Raw genomic sequence first — 21,898 nt, forward strand, 5'->3', positions numbered from 1 at the left:
AGTCTTCGGTCATTTCCACCATAGATCTATGTTTCCACTATAAATACTGTCGGGAGTAAATAATGAAAAGAGAGAACTATTAATTTTACTCTTGATACCTATGATTTATATTTTATCACGTGACGTATCTCTTGGCGCGAAAACAGCCTTGGTATTTCGGATTTCGCGACGATACACCAAACGTTGTGGCGGTTGCTGTAAGATCGACATCATGAGTAAGTAATATTTTACATGTTTTACGGTAGTGTTCAGGTCTCCTTAGCGTGTACGTTGGGGACGTAGTCTAGAGCCCAGACATACCGGAAAGCTGGAAGTACTTTGTCTGCCGTGTGCTTTAATAGGGACTGTTTAAAATAACGGCTTGGTAGTACAGTTATTATGTCAGGCTATAATTTAACTTCCGGTGCATGCCTATAAAATAAAGGAACGCTGTATACCGGTCACGGTACGTCACTGAGTGCACACACTAAAGCAAGGAGCTATTAAAACAATAAGCTAGCTAGTAGGCAGTATAGAACTGACTAGGTACTCATAATATATGATTAGAATAATTGGTTTTGATTTTCAAGCTTATCGTTAGCTAGGTGCTGGAGTGGTTCGAATGTAGTTTTACTGTGCAATGACTGTTGTTTGTCTTTCTTTGCTATAGGTGAGCCACCTTTGAAGCGACCAAAAGTAAATACAATGTCATCGACTGACATTCAAGGTGAACATAAGGTGTATATAAAGATGTTTGTTTATGGTTGGGGTGGATGTATATCAGACCCTATTCTCCTCTGGGGTGGTGGTGCTCTCTGCTTATTAGAGGGGCAGTGTTAAGCCTCCCTCCTTCCTTCTCCCACATCCCAATTCCCAATAGAATGTAGTCTCGCGTAGCCAGACCCTATTTCTCCGCACGGCGCTTATAATTTCCAATCGATAAGCGCCGTGTGGAGAAATAGGGTCTGGCTACGCGAGACTAAATAGAATGCGCATAGCTACAAGAGTAGTTCATCATATTATCATACATAAAGAGAAATGGAGTGTTAAATGTTGCGTGGTATCTGACTTAACCTGGTCATGGCTACAACCAACACATGGTGGATCGCTAAAAGACTTGCTTTCAACCCAACATACTTCCAGTGATATTTAATATGATTATCCTCAAAGGTTCTGTTTCTAAGATTACCAGATCCTTCGCACACTATTGCGGTTTATTATGCAGCCAGTTAACCATGTTGGTGCAAGGCATTCGGTATTATTTTAGTAACTTGCTGATGGTTTCCTGAAAGTCTATAGCTGACTTAGCTAGCAAGACTCAATAAGTCTAACCATAGTATATGAAAAACTCAGTCCAGTCTAGTGTTGTTCTAGTCCAGTCACCTAGTCTGTGTAACACCTGTGATATAACACTGCTGCATATGTGCCTAGGGTTATCATACAGTACCATAGTACTATATATATATATATATTAGGGATCATGGAGGTTTGGGTTTTTCTGGCCAAAAATATCACCCAAAAATCAGCTTCACAATACCATCCTGGTGCCTTGGCATTGTTGGTTAGGTGTAATCAAGCCCAAAAGTGCCTTCAGTATGACCCTAAATGCTTCCAATAGATTGCTACAATTTTTAATTTTTTTTTTGGAATTTCTACTGTCTGATGCCTTCAACTTGGTAACGGCTAAGGCCCAAGATGTGCCTTTTGGTATACCACAGTACGTACAATGCACGCATCATGGACTTACCTTTCTCCTCCTTTGTGTCCCATTTCTTTTTGCTGACAGCCAAAGTTGTCAATTCATGGTTGCGCGATGGCTTCCCTACGAGAATCATCCATATTTTCCATGGTGACTGGATTGATTGCAGAGACGCTTCTCCCAACTGTCCTTCGTTTGTAGCACTATGAAACGGGCTGAACATAGCTGAAAGCAAAGTGTAATAGCCACTTCACTTTTGATTCAGTAATTGATAGTTGGGATGCACAAATTGTCTGTATTTTTCGTGGTGACTGGATTGATTGCAGAGGCGAGGTGCTTCTATTCATTTGTAGCGCTGTGTAATGGGCTGAACAAAGCTGAAAACGAAGCATAATGACCACTTCACTTTCGATTCAGTAACTGATAGTTGGGATGCACAAATTGTCTGTATTTTTCGTGGTGACTGGATTGATTGCAGAGGCGAGGTGCTTCTATTCATTTGTAGCGCTGTGTAATGGGCTGAACATAGCTGAAAGCGAAGCATAATGACCACTTCACTTTCAAGTCAGTGATTGATGTTTAGGGCGCGCATTCAGTCAAAAACATTATCTCTGATTTCTTTTGATGCAGTATACACGGATTAACCAGTCATAATAATGAAAGTAAACAAACAAGTATAAGGATTTTTTAAGTTCAATTAGGGATCATAAAGTAGGGAATCAAGGAAGGTTGCCTACACCTGCAGATATACATTTAATCCCTACCTACCATGACTCAGTTAGGGATTAAATGTCCACTAGTATATCTGCAGGTGTAGGCGACCTCCCTTTTTCCCCCTACTTTTTTTTCTATTATCCCTAATCAAACTTAATATTTTCCCTTATACTTGTTATGTAGTGATCTGTCTGTAATTCTTACTATCAATGTAGCATGAAAACAGTTGTATTCAGACCATAGTATTGGTCAGCTAGACTGACTATATTTCGTTGTTAGGTGGTCAATCTTGAACAGCTGTAGTGTTTCAATAACAGTTAAACTAATTCACAGAGACTGTCATTTGGCCTTTGAAGGTACCACATACACTGATTATCACTGGTATGTGAAGCTTTAGAAGGTATACAGCAAAGCCTTAAAGAGACCTCTGGTGTATTCTGTTTCAACTTTGAATAACTACTGGCGATGATGTGAGGCTGGCTTTTTTATTCTAGGCCAGATATTTTACAGATTCATGTAAAAGGAGGTTATAAAATGCATTTCACTTCATCTCATCATGTATGGCATTGCAAAGAATTGTTACTGCATTAGGTGTTCATCTGAAGGTCCTACCATTTCTGTTATATTACTCTCCAGTCTCCACCCAACTAGGCAATGTGGTGATTCAGCAACTCATTTACCAAAATGAGCTGTCCACCATAATGAGATTTCCAACTTTTAAACCACATCCGTGTGATAAGAAATATTCATAGGACAATAAATTTTATAGGGGGGGGGTGTATTATACAGCATTACCATCACCACCAGAGCAAATGGTACTATTTGGCCAATAGTGTCTCAGAAATTGATTAAATGTTGCCCTATGGAGTCTTTGTCATCATCCTTTATCCTTGTCATCATCCTTTATCCTTGTCATCATCCTTTATCCTTGTCATCAAGGTTAATCTTTAGGTCAAGACTTCTGCAACCATAAACAAGTTTTGTAACTTAATAATTGCATATTTAGTTTTGTGGGCTTGAGATTGAGTGGCTTGGTGGTTTTGTAATGTATCGCCACAATGTAATATTATTGGCTTCTTAACTGTAGTGCTGTACACTGGTGTGCAATTAACCAGTTATTAACTGGTGTTGTCTAGGTCAGCCAATAACTGGTGAAGAAACCTTTAAACTGGTTATTGCCCACCCACTTAGTAAACCATAAAGTACCCCTGCTGACAAGTGTTAACATCATAACATAACCTCAAAGGATGTGTAAATGGGTAGGTAAAAACAGTGGACCAAGGACCCAGAACCAGGGAACCCGCAGAAATCCATGGACACCTCACAGTATTCTATACTTGTACTAGATACCTTTGCAAGTAGTTTTGCATGGCCAATCCACTTTTTCTCCCCTCGCGGCGTCTCGCACGATGTTTACACCAATTAGAAATTATAAGCGCCTCTAAAAAGTGTCTGAAGCTGACTGCATTTATAGGCCACTGCCTGCTGCACAGTAAGCATACTAGTCTATTATGCCTCCTAGCTACTACAATAGTTTAGGAACATTGTGCAAATGCATCATGATGTATGAAGAGCTGCTGGAACTTGCTTAGCTTGGCTTAGCTGGTAATTGCTTGCCTGCTGCAAAGTGAGCATGCTAGTCTATTATGTCACCTAGCTACTAAAGTTTAGAAACATTGTACAAACAAATACCCTGGGAAAATAGCGAGTGACCTGTAATTAATGCAGTCAGCTTCAGACACCTTTTCAGAGGTGCTTATAATTTCTAATTGGTGTAAACATCGTGCGAGACGCCGCGAGGGGAGAAGAAGTGGATTGGCCATGCAAGACTGCTTGCAGAGGTACCTAGTACAAGTATAGAATACTGTGAAGTGTAAAAAGTTCCAAGAAGAGTTGGATTTCCGCGGGTCCCTTGGACAGGATGTTGATGGTCACTTTGGTACCACCCTAAACCTTCCAGCAGGCTTGTTCAGTCGCATTATGTCTGCCAATATACAAACAAACTAATTAAATGGTTATTGCCAATTATTGGTAGGCAATTGACTGGTGACAAAAATTTTGTAGGTGTACAGCACTACTTAACTGTTCATGTATTGATCATATCAAGAGTACTTGATCGTATATTATGTTGGCCTTTTGATCCCAGTTCCAGCCACAGGACAGCTGTGGGAGTGCCTGGTTTTCTGAAACAAGTTTCAGTTCCTCGGTGGTTTATAGCACTGTAACTGATCAATTATCAAACAGTACGGTAGTACTGTTTAAGTAGGGATTCCCACAAAATGACGTACACCGCTAAATGCCGCCTTCAAAAATCATCCTAGAGACATCTTACGCCATGAAAATCACCTTTACGGAATAATATTAGTCCATCTAACATGAAACACAGCATTAAAAACAAGAAAACATTTACCGGTGACCGGATATAGAAATTTTTTTTTTAAATCGCCAAAACTTGAAATTTGGTCTGCCTCACTCACTCACTCACTCACTCACTCACTCACTCACTCACTCACTCACTCACTCACTCACTCACTCACTCACTCACTCACTCACTCACTCACTCACTCACTCACTCACTCACTCACTCACTCACTCACTCACTCACTCACTCACTCACTCACTCACTCACTCACTCACCACAGTCGCAAGCCTAGAGACCAAGCGAAGCAGTGCACGGCCACCATTTTATGCCACAATAACAAACTCACTAGTGGGATGTGCCTTTTGGGGTTCCGACAAGTGTAAGCCCTCTGCGCCTTGTCGTTTCTTTTATCTTCATTCAGGCTGCTTGTCTTCTTTATCCAACAAAACCATATGGAGGCATTAATTTTCCGTATCAACACTTTCTTTCAGCAGCATATTTAGCCAGACGCCACAGAATTGTTTCAGAGCTGGATTTCAGAAACACTTCAGTCCCGATGCTACTATAAGAGGTATACTAGCTAGATATCTGCAACTTTGCGATTGGGATCCTGTTCGCAATAGGTTCGTGACCACACCCATCAAATAAAGATCTAGCTGGACTAATGGCCATAGAGTGCGGAGACCACACCTCTTAACAATTAGGGTTCCACCGATGCAGAAAAATACCTACCGATCCGATGCCGATACCGATACCTAGCAGTAAATTTTACAGATACTGATACCGATAATAGGCCTTTTTGTTTAAGGCGATGGAATGTAGCAGTTAGACTGTGACGACATAATTAGTTTGTGATGTCGCTTCCGGGGTGCGATGTTGCTTCCAATGACCAGTACATTACTATTGGTACTGGCACTGTTTATAGCTTAACAGCTGCCGTATATATCGCTAACTATTTCATACGAAAAGGTAACCATATAAGAACGATAGATTGTTAATAGCGAGGCTAATTCAGTGCTAATTCGCGAGTTGTTAACCCGATTTGTTTTCATCTTTGAGCTTAACTTACCATGCTGGGTGGTGGAGGTGGCCAATCCTGCATTGCATGTAAGCAAACAAAAAGTAAGGATAAAAATGTGAACATGTATAGATTCCCACAAGGCGAGCGACAATAGCAGTGGATAGAGGCACTTGGACTACAAGAAATTGTATTGGAAGGTCACCACCACGTGTGCAGTCGTCATTTCCCCAGTGGAGATAGTTCGCAGCTGCCATCACTTCATCTTGGAAAAAAGGTTTTTTTTTCACCAAAGAAGAAGAATAGTCCTAGAGCTCAGCGAGCTTCTAAACGTAAGAATCTGTTTTTTTTTTCTCCTGTTGTACGTGCTAAGAAACATATGTCAGCTTCTGCAATGACCAGCTCTACGGAAGAAGATACAGCTGCTGATGTCTTAGTCTCACCCCCAGCTAGGGGCAAGACTACTGATGTTTTACCAACCCTGCCTGTGTTGTCAGCCCCTATTGGAGAACCATATTTTTCAGACTACTCTGTGTATGAACTACCAGACTCAGGTGACCAATCCAGTCTCAGTTATAGTGTATCTAGCTAGGGTACCACTAGTCGTGGAGGATCAAGTACAAGTGCTCCATGTCCTGAAGATAATCACACTGATGAAGGTGCAATTATAGTTAATACAGCCCTGTTAGCACGTATTGAAGCTTTACAAGCAGCCAATAAACAATTACAAGATGTGATTAAGAAACAAGGGCCCAAGTTTTTCAGATTGGAGAACATAAAACATAGTGATAAGTTAGTACATTTCTATACTGGATTTCAGTCATATGAAACTTTGCTAGCCTTTTATGAATTTCTGGGACCCTCTGTCGATAATCTTAAATACTGGGGGAGTAAACCTGTTAAAACTAAATCACGAGCCAAAAAACTCACTGCTCTTAATCAGTTATTTTTAACATTGATAAAACTTAGGTTGAATCTTAAAGAAAAGGATTTGGCTTATAGGTTTAGAATAGCAGTTTCTGTTGTTTCAAAATGTTTCATAACTTGGGTATGTTTTTTATACCACTATTTAAGTGAAATTGATTGGATGTCCGCAGTTAAGCAAGTCAAAGGTACACTGCTGTATGCTTTTTAAGAAAAAGTACCTCAGTACCTACATCATTTTGGATGCATCAGAAATCTTTATTGAGACACCAAGTGATTTGCAGATACAATCGTCAACGTGGTCCAACTATAAACACCACAACACCTTCAAGTTTTTAGTGGGGTGCACTCCCAATGGTGCCATAAGCTTTGTGTCTGCATTATACATGGGGTCTATATCAGACATTGAGCTAACTCGTGTGTCTGGAGTAGTGGAGAATCTAAAGGGGAAGCAAGGAATATCTGTTATGGCAGACCGTGGAATTACAATTCAAGATCAACTTAATTTAATTAATGTTGATCTAAACATTCCACCATTTTTGGAAGGTCGTACTAAACTTCCTACTGAAGAAGTACTTGAAGGTCGCAAAATTGCGTCTGTGAGAGTTCATGTGGAAAGAGCTTATCCAATTAACACAACTATTGTGTAGACATTGTTACAGTACATCATAAAGATAATATTATTCAGTTAAGTTATGAGTTTTCATTCCTAGCAGATGTACAGGACAAACAATGGCTGGGGTGAAGCAGTTATCAAAAAATGCTACCAATTTTGGAAGCAGGTCATTGGTCCAAACCGCAGGATTAAACTCAATCATTTGGACAGTTATTCCTTTAGTGGTGTATATAACAAAGTCACACCACTTTCGTTTACTGATGGCCATCTGACCCTGCACCTGACAGTAATACATGTGGCTTATTCTTAACTGTAAAATATTCTTCCCTTCTTTCTCCACAATGTAACTACAAAAGTCACTCTTTAATGCAGCCTGCTCTGGCAATATATTGCGGTACTTGTATGGACATTTTGTTTCAACTAGCCCATACTGGTTTGTCCGTGATGGATCGTGAACACAGGCATCAGGTGTTGCCCCTAAGAAAGGGAAGTCCTTACTTATCACAGATCCTGCCTTCACTGCTACTAAACCATTGTGGCCAGATGTCACCTGAAGGTTAATAATAATAATGCTGTAAGGCTACTGGTTCCTGAGACTTCCCCCACTGAATTGCTGGAGTGGACAACTCCTGACTGCCTAAGCTGTTTAATGAAGGAATCAGGAGCAGTAGTGGATTGCATGTGGTATATCCTTCCAAATGTTGATGCTGTTAACCGATATCGCTTAACGGTAATGACTGGTCCTGATCTATTGTCTCCTTCTCTATTTGACGTATCCTCAGGTGTTACAGTCAATGTACTTTTGAACTTCTTGACCCTTTCAATCAGGTCAGAATTTGACAGCAAATCAAACTTATCTGGTTCTGGGGCCTCTGCATCCTCCTCCCATATCCGCAGATTTTCATCAAACATCACTGAAACACCAAGATCCTTGCCTTTCATAGCTTCTAAAAAGCACCGGAGCTTCTGTGACGCAGTGCCTTTGTATTCATGTGGATGGGGATCAAAGTCATTGATAGGTTCCAGTTCATGTTTTCTCTGTCTACCATACACATGCTTCTTAAAAGACACATTGCTCACTTCAACCTTGCTGTCTTTACGGCAGCGTGGTTTACTCCATTGACACTCCAGTGATGTTATAGGAACTGGTTGTACACTGCTAGAATTATCTTCACCTAGTTTAGCTGTGCTATCAATTTCTGTTGGACACAATGCAACAAGAGCATGAAGAAGTCCAGAAATATGTGTACATGAAGCAGATTCCCTGTGGGAGGATAACAGTAATACATAAATTTTACATGCCTGAAACTTACCCTGCAACACAATCACATGTAGCTTTTTTAATTGACGCAAGTCCATTTTGTCTCAACAGCAAGACATACACTTGGTACAGTCCAGCCTTCATTGATGGGGTCATCTTGCATCTAACGTGACAGTAGAATGGATGTCAACAATTTATTTCCAAGTGGTTTAGTCTTCCCGAATACCAGAGATTGTACCCACGCTGCAAGGCTCTAAATGCTCCTAATCCTTCATCTTCACTATTTTCACAATTATTAGCCAAGTAGTTATACAGCAGACCTGCAAATTACAGCATATTTACAGTCATTTAGCTACATAGTGCTGCAAATACCTGGTATTACTCTTGGAACTTTGTTTGCCATTACCTTGTAATTGGCATTATTGACAACTTGCCAGCTGGTTAATGGAAGCTGTTTAGTTAGAGCAGGATTGTACTTCTGTACCTTATGGTGGAGGTAAGACCCATCAACGTCCACTACAGGCAGCCTGTCCTCTATTACCTTTTGCATTCTGTAAATTAAAATGTATAAACACATATGCATGTTCAAATGGTTTACAGCTACCTCTGTATTATTTCTTCCTTCTTCAAACTTGTTTGTACGGTGACTCCTCTACAGCAACCACCATCTAAGCTCAGGAATAGTGTGCTCGTCAAACGGTTCATTCAACATCACTCCAGGTATATCCTTCTCTGTAAGAACGATACTCTCTATTGCTACTGGCATCCTTCACTGAGCTTCAGTGGCTGCTGGTGGCTATCTTGGTGGTGAACTATCATTAATTTTTGAATTATCACCAGTGACTGGGTTAATTACAGCGCTAGACGATGCCATAAGTATTCATATTAGCAGTTCAACAGGTGCCTTTTCTAAATTGTGTAACTTGAGAATGCGTTATCAGAAGACGACGGCACAAAGCTTCAACGACGCTGGAAGAATAAAACTGTTACCCTAGGAAACTTGGAACGTATATACGGTAGTACGAAATAGTTTTAGCATTTAAAAAAAAGATTTTTGTACAGGTGTCAATGGGAAACGCGTGTTGTGGTTAGCAGAATCGCACTCTGGAAGAACGAAGGAAGTAATTAGTATTAATAACATATTTCGGTTTCTTAAACGAAAAGGCCTATTGCCATACAAGTTAAGTGCCTCTTAAGTTACCTATGTATGACTGCTCTATTAGAATATTTTATTGTGCAGTGACTGTTCTATTAGAGTATTTCGATCTTTTTCATGCAAACATAGTAAGTAGCAGTTGCTCAATGTTTAACAATGCAATTCCTGCAACTTTTATACTAGAATCCTCAACACCTGTTATACTCCAAGTTTTGCTAGTATAGAATTTATGATGATGACGATTGGCCCGTATGGCTATTAATCGGTATCGGAATACCTAAACGGATACCAATCAATATCAAAATGCCCAATATCGGCTCTGATCCGATATCGATCCGATTATCGGTGGAACCCTATTAACAATCTAGCTATTTACTTAACAGTAAACAAGATGACCTCACCCCTTATTGGTCTAGCTAGCTGCACACCCCTTTGTTGACTCTAGATACTCTAATAGAACAGTCACAAGTTACACTGTCAACTAGCTGTGCTACAACAAAAAACTAAACAAACTATTATTTTAAAATTGTTAATTAAAAATGAAGTAGGGACCTATGTAGAGCTGTACCGATATGGGATTTTAGCATGTACCGATATCCGATATGGATACCACCAAAAGAAGCCGATAACCGATAGTCGATCCGATATTTGCATTACAAATAAAAGTCATAGTTAAGCTATGCAAAAGTGTACAGTTACCTACTCTACAACAACATGTGGATATATTCATTGCTCACTCTATGCCTGTGGTAATAGTGGCTTGGGTTTCTATTGTGCAATCCAGACAATTAGAACATTTTTATGCATACTCCCATTGAGCCTTAAACGGATATTTCTGCATTACTCCGCATTTATTGGCTTGTGTGAAGGCTGGTATGGTAGGTTTTCTTGGTTATCCTGTGACTGTTCTTTTATATTACAAAGGTACTATATATATATACCACTTTAGCGTGGGCATTCAAAGGCGCCGCTCGGTGTTTAACTCGCATATTGCCCGGGCAATATCATGGGAAAGCGGTTTGCCAATGACTTTGATACCCAGCCAGTTCAAAGAATTGATGCGCTTTGACTCGTTATATTGAGCGACATAGAGCTTTGTATTGTGGGATTCGTTTTTATAGAGGTTGCTAAGCTTAGTACATAGGCTAAGATAGAGTAGTTGGTTGTTACTAAAGGATAATGAAGGCACAAAATAATTGTTTGGGAGATTGTGGATGCGTATTTCTACCCACCGCGTATCAGCCTTTGAACAGACCACGGAACAGCAAAGCTACTACTGCTACGTTGAAATAGGTTAGTAACTTACAGTTCTAAGTACTTAACTTAATATAATAACTTACTTACTGTCCCAATAGTGAAGTTAGTTGGCTTAACTTAGTACAAAAATGATAACAATATAAACTCCATCCCACAATTGCAAGTTTTCTAACATTGTGTGTTGAAGCATAGGAACGTATTAATGACGTTTTAACGTATGAACAGCGTTTTGATGGCTATTAGCCCACGCTATTAAAACCACAATCGATCTTCAGATGCTACTGTATAAAACAAATGGGATGGGTTCTCGTTAGTTCTTTCACCTATTAGGTGAGTGCGCCCCAAGTGATATATATCACTTGTACCATGGCTGCTTGGGATTTTGCTGACGTATACACCCGCAGCCCTCGGGCCTGCAGCCGGGTGTATATATCAGCAAAATCCCTCGCAGCCATGGTATAACTATTACATATAGCTAACAGCTTCATTTATTTAAGACTGATAAGCTTTCCAGCAACAAACACTAGAATCGCGTGCATTTGTATGGCTTCTCATAGCGTAGCACTTGCTGTACAGTGAACAATAAGCCACTGCTACTGAACAGCCACATGGATAACGTAGAAAAACAATATTATAATCCGTTTATGTACAAACTATTGCTGTATAAATATCGGTAGCGATATCGGTCCTCATACTGTTCTGAACCGATGCCGATATTGGTAAAAATTGCCATATCGGTGACCGATATTTTGGCCGATCCAGTTATCGGTACAGCTCTAGACCTATGCAATAAAAAGTAATGAAACAAGAGATGAATGATGGTATTACAGCATAACTCGGTGGGAAAGTCCCTCGTTAGCTATAATTTTCTTGAATGCCAAAGTAGGGACTTTCCCACTGAGCTATGCTGTAATACCATCATTCATCTCTTGTTTCACTACTTTTTATTGCATAGATCCCTACTTCAATTTTTAAATTAATCATTTTTAGAATACTAGTGAAACTACAGCAATAATTAATGTTGAATCACTTATGTATTATTACATGGTTGATTAATTCCGTATTTAGATAGTAACTGCATGGACACCTAGTATGTAGTACAACATTAACTTGTCTCCACTCTCAGCTACACTCATTTTAGTAAAAAAAAGCTGTTCGCATTAATATAGCCATTTGTCAGATGAATTGAATACTATGTACTGATACTACTACAGTGTCAGTGTTGATATTGTGAGTGTTGAGTTCTGGATGTTTTCTCAAATCACTACTATAAGTGCTGTGAACAACCAATCTTACCCACCATTTTCTAACACTGAAAGTTTTGGAAGTATAAACTTGCACAGAGGTACTAGTAATGTTAGTTACTAATCATGCCAGCTTCCAGTGTCTGTTACTAATCACTATTGTGATCTGCCCATGTCGGTCATCTTATGAAGTATTTACCTTACTGAGTAGCATGTCTTGACTCCTTAGACACACTGTATAAGTCAATGGTAGAATTTGGTTTGTACTGTAGCTACCAGGAACAGGCACACACACACACACACACACACTTCTTGACTGTTTGTCCCTTCGATCTGGTCCATGGGAGACACCCACCCACCTATCCAAGGGATGCTGGAGCGATTTATTAAGGCCAGATGAATGAATGGCCTCCCAAGGAGGGTGGATGGGCTACTGACAATAGTAGGGACTTGAGCCCCTGCTTAATCCATCTTAGATGCAATGTATGCAGGTGTTAACCTCGTTGTTGGCTTGCAAGGCTAACACCCTGACCCCGCCTGGACTCCACCACATGGTCAGGGTCAGGGCTGTTTCCATTAGCCACACTACTGGAGTGGCATGTTACCAGGCTCACCACAAGGAGGTTGGTAGCACACACACATGCACACAACACACATGCACACATCACGGTTAGGTAATCCTAAGGCTGCAGCACATGTTGCTGTTAGACCTTCAGTGCTGGTCACTGTAAAGCACTAATAATAATAATAATCACACACGCGCGCACACACTACACACATACGCATGCATAGACACGCACACACACACATATGTACATGCGCGTGCGTGCACACACACACACGCACACACCTTACTTCACAGAGATAGCCATGCCACCAGTGCACACCTGGTCTACTGGAAATGGTCATGGTGCAACTGCATGGAAACCAGATGACCCATTAAACTCCAGCAGCATGTGCCCTGGCATTATGACAATGTCCGCCAAACTGTGCCTGTCCTAAGTGCAGACTTCAGTTTCCCCCTAGGAGGCTTGCAAAACCTCCACAGGGGTACCAGGTTGGTGTGTACCAAGTGATACCATCAGGCGGTATCCTGGACTTGGCACACAGTAACCCAACCTTGTGATCATCATCAGCTTAACTCCATTGTCTGTGGGCAGAGTTGGGGTCGCTACTCTAAAAAATGTAACTCGTTACATATCACTAGTTACTTCTACAAGTACACAAAAAAATAGCAATTTTCAACTAGAGTAGGGACCATAGCACATCGATAAAAAATACTGAAACAAGCTGGAGCAGTGCATGATATTAAATCACAGTAAAACAATAAGAAGTGTTATATCCCTACTATGCTCAAGTTAATGCACAGTAGGGATATAACACTTCTTATTGTTTTACTGTAATTTAATATCATACACTACTCCAGCTTGTGTCAGTACTTTTTATCGATGTGCTATGGTCCCTACTCTAGTTGAAAATTCCAATATTTTATGTACTTGTTTGCTAACTTTTTTGTAAATAATTATTATGACTGGTGAACCCTAGCATACTGCATCTGAAATGGCACCGCACACCCCAGTTATATCAATTATCGTCTGAAAAGTACAGTATCCATTACGCTTCGTTGTCAGCTATGTTCAACCCGTTACACAGCATTTTGAATCAAGAACTGTTCGAAAAGCACCTCTGCAATCCACACAGCTGCTACTCGATACTACTAATGATGCTACAATCTGTTAAGAGCCTCAAATAGTTTCGTGACATGTAAATATGCCCCTTTAAGGAAAGTGTCAATATGGAAAATTATTGCCTTGATATGGTTTCCTGGCATGAAGAAGATGACCATTTAATTGTTGAAGATAAAAGGAATGGCAAAGTGCAGAAGGCAGCCATTCTTCAGAACCACAAAAGGTACATCCCACCAGTTGTTATGGCGTAAAATGGTAGCAGTGTGCAATTGTTTTTGTGCACTTTTTTTTATTTTAAACTTCTTGGTGACTGTTCTATCAGAGTATCTGTTTCACATGTTTGATTTTTGCTTTATATAATACTCTCTGTGTTTTCAAATCACAAAAAGGTTTGCACTATAATGGTCAGCCTATTTTAACTTATTTCTGTCAGTAGCTTACCCTACAGGCACTTGCAACAAAACAATCGCACTTGTAATTTTGAAAATCACACTTAACTTTTTGCCACTTTTACTCACAAATTGGAAGATAATGCACTATAATATGCTCTTTATACCCTCCAAATTTGAAATCAATCCAATAAAGTTTGCACAAGTTATGGCATTTTTTATATGTGGTGTAAAAAGAAAAGTTAACGCAGAAAAAGATGAAGAAAAAACACAGAAAATAAGACAAATTTTGAAGGAGCATATCTCAAAGACAGCTGGACCGATGTAGCTCAAATTTGGTAAGGAAGATGTCCCACTCCGAGGGATGTTGCACAGAAAAAAACAGGGTATTTCTGTTCAACCATTATTGAGGTATGAATGTGTGAAAATCACATTTTCTTGGTTCCTGTAAAATACACACCTGTCTATCATGCACCCAGATGCATTGGCTTTCCCTGGCCGCATGACACTATTGTGCGTTATGATTTTGGGATGTACGCTTACTCAATAGCTTTATATGTCTTAACATTTTTCTTTCCATTGATATTATTGTATGTGAGTTCACTTATATATTGTTACGAAAGGCTACTTGTATATATCACAACTACAAGTAATACTTGGTGTGTGGAACTATGTATGCTATTGCTCATGCAGGTTTCCAGTTCAGTGGAAGCTACAAAGGAGATGGAGCTGATTCTGAAAGTCTTGAGCTAAGAATTGATTGGGACCCAATTTCTGAATATGCCAAAAGCTTACAAATTGTGTCCGGAGATATTTTTGCTGGAGGAAATTGGCAGATGTCCTTCTTTGTAAAGAAGCTGAGTGTTGAATCATCTGATGATAAATCTGCCAAGATAACTGGTGAAGGAAAGGTATGGGACTCCAAGTCTAAAGTTTCTATTGAGGTAATTGTTACAAAAGATTATGGAGATGAGGTAAACGCGACAGTCAATTTGAAAATTGAAGATACAGAAAGGTCCTTTAGCTGTTCCCGCTACACCAGATTCTATCGCACAGTAGAAGTGGAAATTGACTACACTTCAGAGAAGTTCTACTTGCCAAAGTACAATACCCACTTGCATCCATCAAGACCACCATTTTTGTCCCAACGAGATATTGATCTCTTCAGTGCATATGCTGATGCTGGCATAGACCTACAACTGGACAGTGAAGAGTGTACACTGGTTGCTGATCCTGACCCCAACACAGCATGGACTAATGCTGAACTCTATGAAATCCAGAAGAAGGAATGTGAAAGTGAAGACCCCAACAAATGGAAGATCTGGGGTGTTATCACAGAGAAGTATGCACATGGCTCTTCAGTTGTTGCCGCAATGTTTGATACCAACACTAGAAAGGGATTTGGAGTTTTCACTGAAGCTGGTTTGCTGTCTGGTTTACCACCTACTTTTCCTAAACAAGGTCAAATTCTGTCACTGAAAGAAAAGATGGCACTACGTCATTATTTGTTTGCTGTAGTTCATGAGTGTGGACATGCCTTTAATTTGCAGCATTGCTTCAGTTTAGGCAGGCCTGATAGCCTTACGTGGATGAATTATGCATCAGCGTACAATCGCACAAACGGCAGCGATGCTTTCTTCAGAAATTTTGAATTCAAATTTGATGATATTGAGCTTATGTGGCTGCGACATGGTCCCTACAACAAGGTGAAACCAGGAGAAGGTAACTGGGGGAAATTGTCTCCATCTATTATCCCTGCTAGTCTTGATCCAGATGATCCAAGGAGTTGGGCTAAGCTACTGACATTTGATGTCCGCTTGTCTAAGACAGAGTATACCCAAATGGAGCCCATTACATTAGAGTGCAGGCTGCGACTCACAGACACCTGTACTCATTCTGTTTTTATTGAAACTGGCTTTTCACCCAAGTATGACCTTGTGAAGATTTATGTCACACGTCCATCAGGAGAAATAGAGCAGGTAAATGGCTGTGATACTCAAGATTTAATTGGTTCTTCCATGGAGTTGTATCCTCTGGGGTCTCCAGATGGTCCTGATCGTCACAGTGAACTGGTGATGCTGCTTTATGAAGCAGATGGCTTTTTGTTTAAAGAACCTGGTACATATAAGATTGTAGCAGTTTATAAATCTAGTGATAAAGAGCTCATTAGTAATACAATCACTTTTGATGTTGTGGCTTATCAAGGCGAGAATAGCCAGGAAACATTGGCACGTTTCTTTCAGGGTGATGTTGGTCGTTACATTGCCTTGGGTGGCAATCGATCAGCAAAGTATGACCAAGTAAGGGAGTTTTTGGAATCCCTGGCTTTGAACCCTCAAGATGCATCTTGGGCTGGCGCCCTTGTAGCAGAAACCTTTCCTGCATATGCAAAAACCTTCAAGCTGATTAAATCAGCCAAAAAGGATGGCAAAATTGATGTTGGAAAACTTGCACAACCAGGTTTTGCCAAGCTCATCAAGTCGACAGATGCTGCAGTGAAGTTTTACAAAGCCAAAGGGACAAAAGGAGACAATCTTTTATACACACATATGATCCTTCATAGAGCTGAACTACTACTGGCAGCTGGTGAAAAGAACAAAGCTAAGGCTGAGGTGGAAGAAGCCATTAATGTAATGCAAAGAAGAGGTTTAAAGGCCTTTGTTGTTCAGAAGATTAACGAAATTTGGCTGAACATGTGTGGAGAAGCTATACCAAAAGTATTTGATGCAAAGACAATGAGTAACAACATATTTATGTTTGAAGATAAGAACTTTGATCCAGATGATACTGCATATGGTGACAGGAATAGAGAATTTACTCTGACACTTGGTGAGGTCTTCTCACAGTTCAATGAGAGACACCTTGCTGCCTCTACTCTAATTGTCAATGACATGTTCAACTTGGCAGATGAGACAGAAGATCTCAAGTCAGTGATAGATTATGTGTACGAGCTGCAACATGGAAGAATGTACAATCAAGAGATGATCAAGTACGCATTTGCCTTGTTTGTCATTCATCATCCACTTGCACGTCAAGCTGGCCTGCGTTACCCTGAGAATACCACTCCTGCTAAGCCAAATCCGTTTCTTGAAACTAGACCAACAGGACCTCCAGATGAATCCTGGATGAATTACTGGAGGAATGATTCTGAGTTTGTTTACCACCATGATCACTGGCATAGAGTCTATGTTGGTCAAAGTCTTCCTAGTTCTGCTGGTACCCATTTGGACAGGCAGGGGGAGCTGTTTGGTTATATGCATCAACAGATGTTGGCCAGATACAATGCAGAGAGGGAAGCTCAGGGTCTGCCAGTTGTTGTTCCATATGAGTTTGATGAGGTAGAACCAGATGGCTGTGATCTGAGGCCAACATTTACACATCCGTCTTTTGCACCTCGCCCAGCTGGCATGAAATGGAGTGACAATAACATTCAACAGTTCCGACAGTGGGACTATGCTCTGAATAATGTCATTCAGACTGGTCAGATATATGGTCCTAATATGGAGACCATTAACTTGCGTGATCCTCAGACCGGCAGTGCCTATTTCGGTCCCAATTACTTTGGTCACATTGTAGAGGCAACTACTAGTACATTCTACAGATATTATGGTAGCTTACATAACATGGGTCATGGAGTGTTTGGTTCCATTGGTCAGCCACCGAAACGTAGCAGCTACATGAACTCCACTGCTACTGCTGTGCGTGATCCCATATTCTTTAGATGGCACAAGCGTGTTGATACCTACATTGAGAATTTCAATAACACACTGGCAACAGAGCTGGCTGCAAACGCCCCTGACGTGAGGATTACACCAGGTGATGTCATAATCACTAGTTCTCCTACACCACCAGCTAATTTTGGCAACTTTGGTGGATCAACCTGGATAGTCAATGACTTTGCTTCAGATAATATTTATACTGAACTAGGCCCAGCTAAGTTTGATGGTGAATTTGGAAAGCTCACACGTGAACCCTATTCATATCACATCAGGGTTACTAGGACCAATCCAAGTACAATAAGTAATCCTCTGTACCTGACCATTCGCATTTTTATCTGTCCTGCCAATACTGCAGCGGACCGAAGGAGGTGGATTGAGATGGACAAGTTTCGTTACATCCTTCCAGCTAACCAGCCAGCTGGTGTGATCTCACGTCAAGACAAGCACTCTAGTGTTATCCGCCGTTTTCCAGAGGACATGCAAGACGACATAGAAGGAAATACCACCAATACAGTTAGTGGCTTCTGTGAGTGCGGTTGGCCTTACAACATGCTTTTCCCATGCGGGACAGCCAGAGGTGAGCCCTTTAAGATCTGTGTGTTCATCTCAGACAACAATGTTGACCAACAAGGTATCCGTACACACTGTGGTAGCCTGAGTTACTGTGGTGCTCAAGGGCAGAAGTATCCAGATCAGAAACAGATGGGATATCCTTTTGCTACTCCAATGCTTGTTAATGGTCAACCAGTTAGTGTAGATCAAGCTGCTACTCAACTAAGGAACATGGCTGTAGCAGATTTCAGCATAGTTAATAGAGATGTTCGTTATGGGTCACCCATGGCCACAACAACTGTGGCAATCCCACAGTATGATCAGATAGCTTGGTATTCTCAAGACCAGCTCAACATCAGCAGGCAATCTCCATATGTTGCAAGTCAGTGGACTGGTGTTTTCAGGGTACTGATTGATGGGTCAGCTACTAAGGGATCTGGTAACAATTTTGTGGTTCGATTTGAGGGTCGAGGTTATGGGAATGGCCCCTACTCTATTGCTAATGTTAACATTGGAAAACGCCTACCAAGGACATTGAGCATAACCGGTCAAGCCAAAACCATAAACTTTGAAGGTGGCCAAGGGGTAATCGTGGTGATCCCTGAAGGTGGGGCTCAGTCTTTGCCAGTTGAAATGCCGTTTGAAGAAGATGATGACTACTTTGTCACTTTCCAAGTGCTGCAACCATCTTGCTTCCTGCGTAACCCAACAAGTACAGGACAAACCTTGTACTCATCACAAGGTGGTCAGGATCTTGCTTTGTTGCCAAATTGGGATAATGCCTATGAGCAAGCAGTGACTAACATTTATGCTGTATCAAAGATTGTTCTCTCAAAGTAGTACAAGAACTTGGAACAGAAATTTAACTAAAAACAAAAGTAGTTTTAGTTATATATAGTAGTTTTAGAAGTTTGCATTACTTTTGATTGTAGCATTGAAGTACAATGAGCTAGATATGTGATGTAAGATGCTACATGTTTTGGAACAGAAAGTTTAGTGTATGACTGCATGCATAGCATGTCTAATGATAAGGTTGTTGACCACATAGTTTTGATTAGTTAGCAATAAAAATTGTCAACATTGTCACTTAATTCCTTTAGTTGCTGCAATAGGGCCTTTGCACTGCAGTGAATAACACCTTTCCTGTGCAGCTATTACTAAACTTTTTTTTGCAGCATTAATCACTTCCGTCAGCAGGCATTAGACAACTTAACATTTCCAACACACTATATTTAATTTTGAATGACATGTATGCAACTGGCGTGGTGGCTGGATGCACATTCACCTAGCCACTGCTTAACTGAAGCTTGTGTAGCAGGGAGTCAGAAACTTCTCAAGTGTTGAATTGATTGAATTGCGCTAGAGTTGTACTGAATCACAATGCCTTGCATATACTTCAGTAAAGTGCATGGGTTATTGCATAAGGTGGCCTGGTTTGTGATAACACAACAGTAACTATTGTTTATGTCAAAGTCCTAGCTCAGTGAGACAAATTCTTCTAAATTTTATGCTCATTTGACCGGTTTTTGTGGTTGCATGTAACTGAGGATATCACACATACAGTTAATGTTCACATTGCTGTTTCCTAATGATGGTTTTTATTTTGTGAGGCATGCCAGTCTCAGTTACACTTTACATGCAATAAAATATTCTAATACAGTGGAACCTCTCTATTGTGGACATTTTGGCCACTTTATAGAGGTTTTCCTCTTTCAGAGGTAAAAATGTATTAACCAGACCTGTTGGGACCAAAATTTTTGGTCTTATTATAGAGGTTTTTTCTATTGTATCCTTAATTCGGGGAGTTTGTTAAGAGAGGTTCCACTGTAGTGCATTCATAAATTATGTATATATATGCACGAGCTACAGTTATTATAACTTGCTTTCTGATAACATGTTATTTAAGGAACACTATCATGATTGGCCTCCTAATTATATGTGATATTTAATGTGTAATGCAGTATCCCACTGTTTCCCACACAACTGCAACTGTAATGCAGTATCCCACTGATTCCCACACAACTGCAACTGTAGAGTCAGTTTACACTTCAAATGCTGCTGCCTGCATTACATAAAAGTCCTAGGCCTATAATCACAGTCCATTTTGTGCATGCCACAATAAATTATATCTTTATACCACATAGTAGACTATGTGAGACATGCAGACAAACAGCAATTTTTCATTAAGACAGTGATTGAATGAGCAATATACTGCATGCATGTCTTTCATGCACGGTTGTGTAGGATTTATCTTATTAGCTATTACATATTCTAAAACAAACTATTTCTTACCATAATAATGGTTGTTGAAAGCTCTATATTGCTATTATAGCATTTCACCATAATACATGCATATATTGGCCTACAGCAGCACGTGTATATATGTGACCGGATTTCATATAACGAGGCTTCCACACACACAAAATCAAACTTACGATTTTACCAGAAATGGATTGCTGGCCTAATACAGTATCATATTTCACACTGTACTTCCTTCAGCATAGGCAAGTCTGGTTTCTGTAGCAGCTTTCTTCCGACCCTGTCAAAGCCACGAGTGTGAGATTGGCACCATTAAATGGCCATGGCTTTGTGATAATGGTGTGTAGTGAGCTGGGACTTCACAGAGAGCTCGCCAATAGTGTTCTCAGTCAATTTGGAGTAATTTGAGGGCCATGGAGGGCCATGGAGAGCCCAAACTTGGCCTCTGGACTCCAATCGTCTTCTTGCTCCATTTTATACACGTATATTAAGACCACCGTCCACCCCCACCCTCCCACCGTTAGTACTACCATCTGTGATATTATTACCCGCTCGAAAAAAGCTGCTCAAAACAGGGCAAATTTTGGGTATCAGAAATGTATACACCCACTCAGTGATAGCTAGTGAACAGATGAACAATTGGTGCAAATTTTGTTTGCACAGCTGTAGGCACTGGGAAGTTATTACACAATGATTCCTTAAAATCGCCATATCTCCTAACAAAGCTTTGTACGTCGAAGCCTTGTTTTGTCAAATTCAGTCACATATTTCTTCTACTCCTAATATATTACATACATAATGTGTAATAGTTATACCACGGGCGCGAGTGTGTATAATATACAGGCAAAGCTCATGTACAAGTGCCCGTGGTATAACTACTTTGGCATGTAGACCCACCTAATGGATGATATCTGCAATGACGAAATTTTTGATGTCATAATTCAAAAAATGGTCGCGTTAGTGTGGGGGCTTCAGAGATTTTAGCACGCAGTATTTGAAATGAATGTTGTCTGTAGTTTTCTACTCTTGGAATCATGAGATAATAAAGGTAAGAAGTAGCA

General features: G+C 40.4%; 2 protein-coding genes across 4 annotated transcripts; one reads left to right on the forward strand and one right to left on the reverse strand.

Moving 5' to 3' along the window:
• Window positions 1–129: 129 nt before the first annotated feature.
• On the forward strand, window positions 130–19,609 carry LOC136244329 (uncharacterized). Of its 3 annotated transcripts, none has more exons than XM_066035902.1 (3): window positions 130–215; window positions 650–706; window positions 15,001–19,609. In XM_066035902.1, the coding sequence occupies exons 1-3, from the start codon at window positions 212–214 to the stop codon at window positions 19,416–19,418; spliced, it is 4,479 nt and encodes a 1,492-aa protein (XP_065891974.1). In that variant the 5' UTR covers window positions 130–211; the 3' UTR covers window positions 19,419–19,609. The 3 variants fall into 3 exon arrangements, with proteins under 3 accessions (XP_065891974.1, XP_065891976.1, XP_065891975.1); XM_066035904.1 differs by lacking the exon at window positions 130–215 and adding an exon at window positions 391–445; XM_066035903.1 differs by lacking the exon at window positions 130–215 and adding an exon at window positions 461–525.
• On the reverse strand, window positions 7,859–9,339 carry LOC136244793 (uncharacterized). Its single transcript, XM_066036345.1, has 5 exons — window positions 9,230–9,339; window positions 8,946–9,124; window positions 8,812–8,893; window positions 8,626–8,736; window positions 7,859–8,576 (listed from the first exon to the last, which is right to left on the reverse strand). Exons 1-5 carry the CDS (start codon window positions 9,337–9,339, stop codon window positions 7,859–7,861), a joined length of 1,200 nt encoding a protein of 399 aa, XP_065892417.1.
• Window positions 19,610–21,898: the final 2,289 nt, after the last annotated feature.

This window comes from Dysidea avara, chromosome 14 (genome assembly GCF_963678975.1).
Source record: "Dysidea avara chromosome 14, odDysAvar1.4, whole genome shotgun sequence".
Classification (NCBI taxonomy): domain Eukaryota; kingdom Metazoa; phylum Porifera; class Demospongiae; order Dictyoceratida; family Dysideidae; genus Dysidea; species Dysidea avara.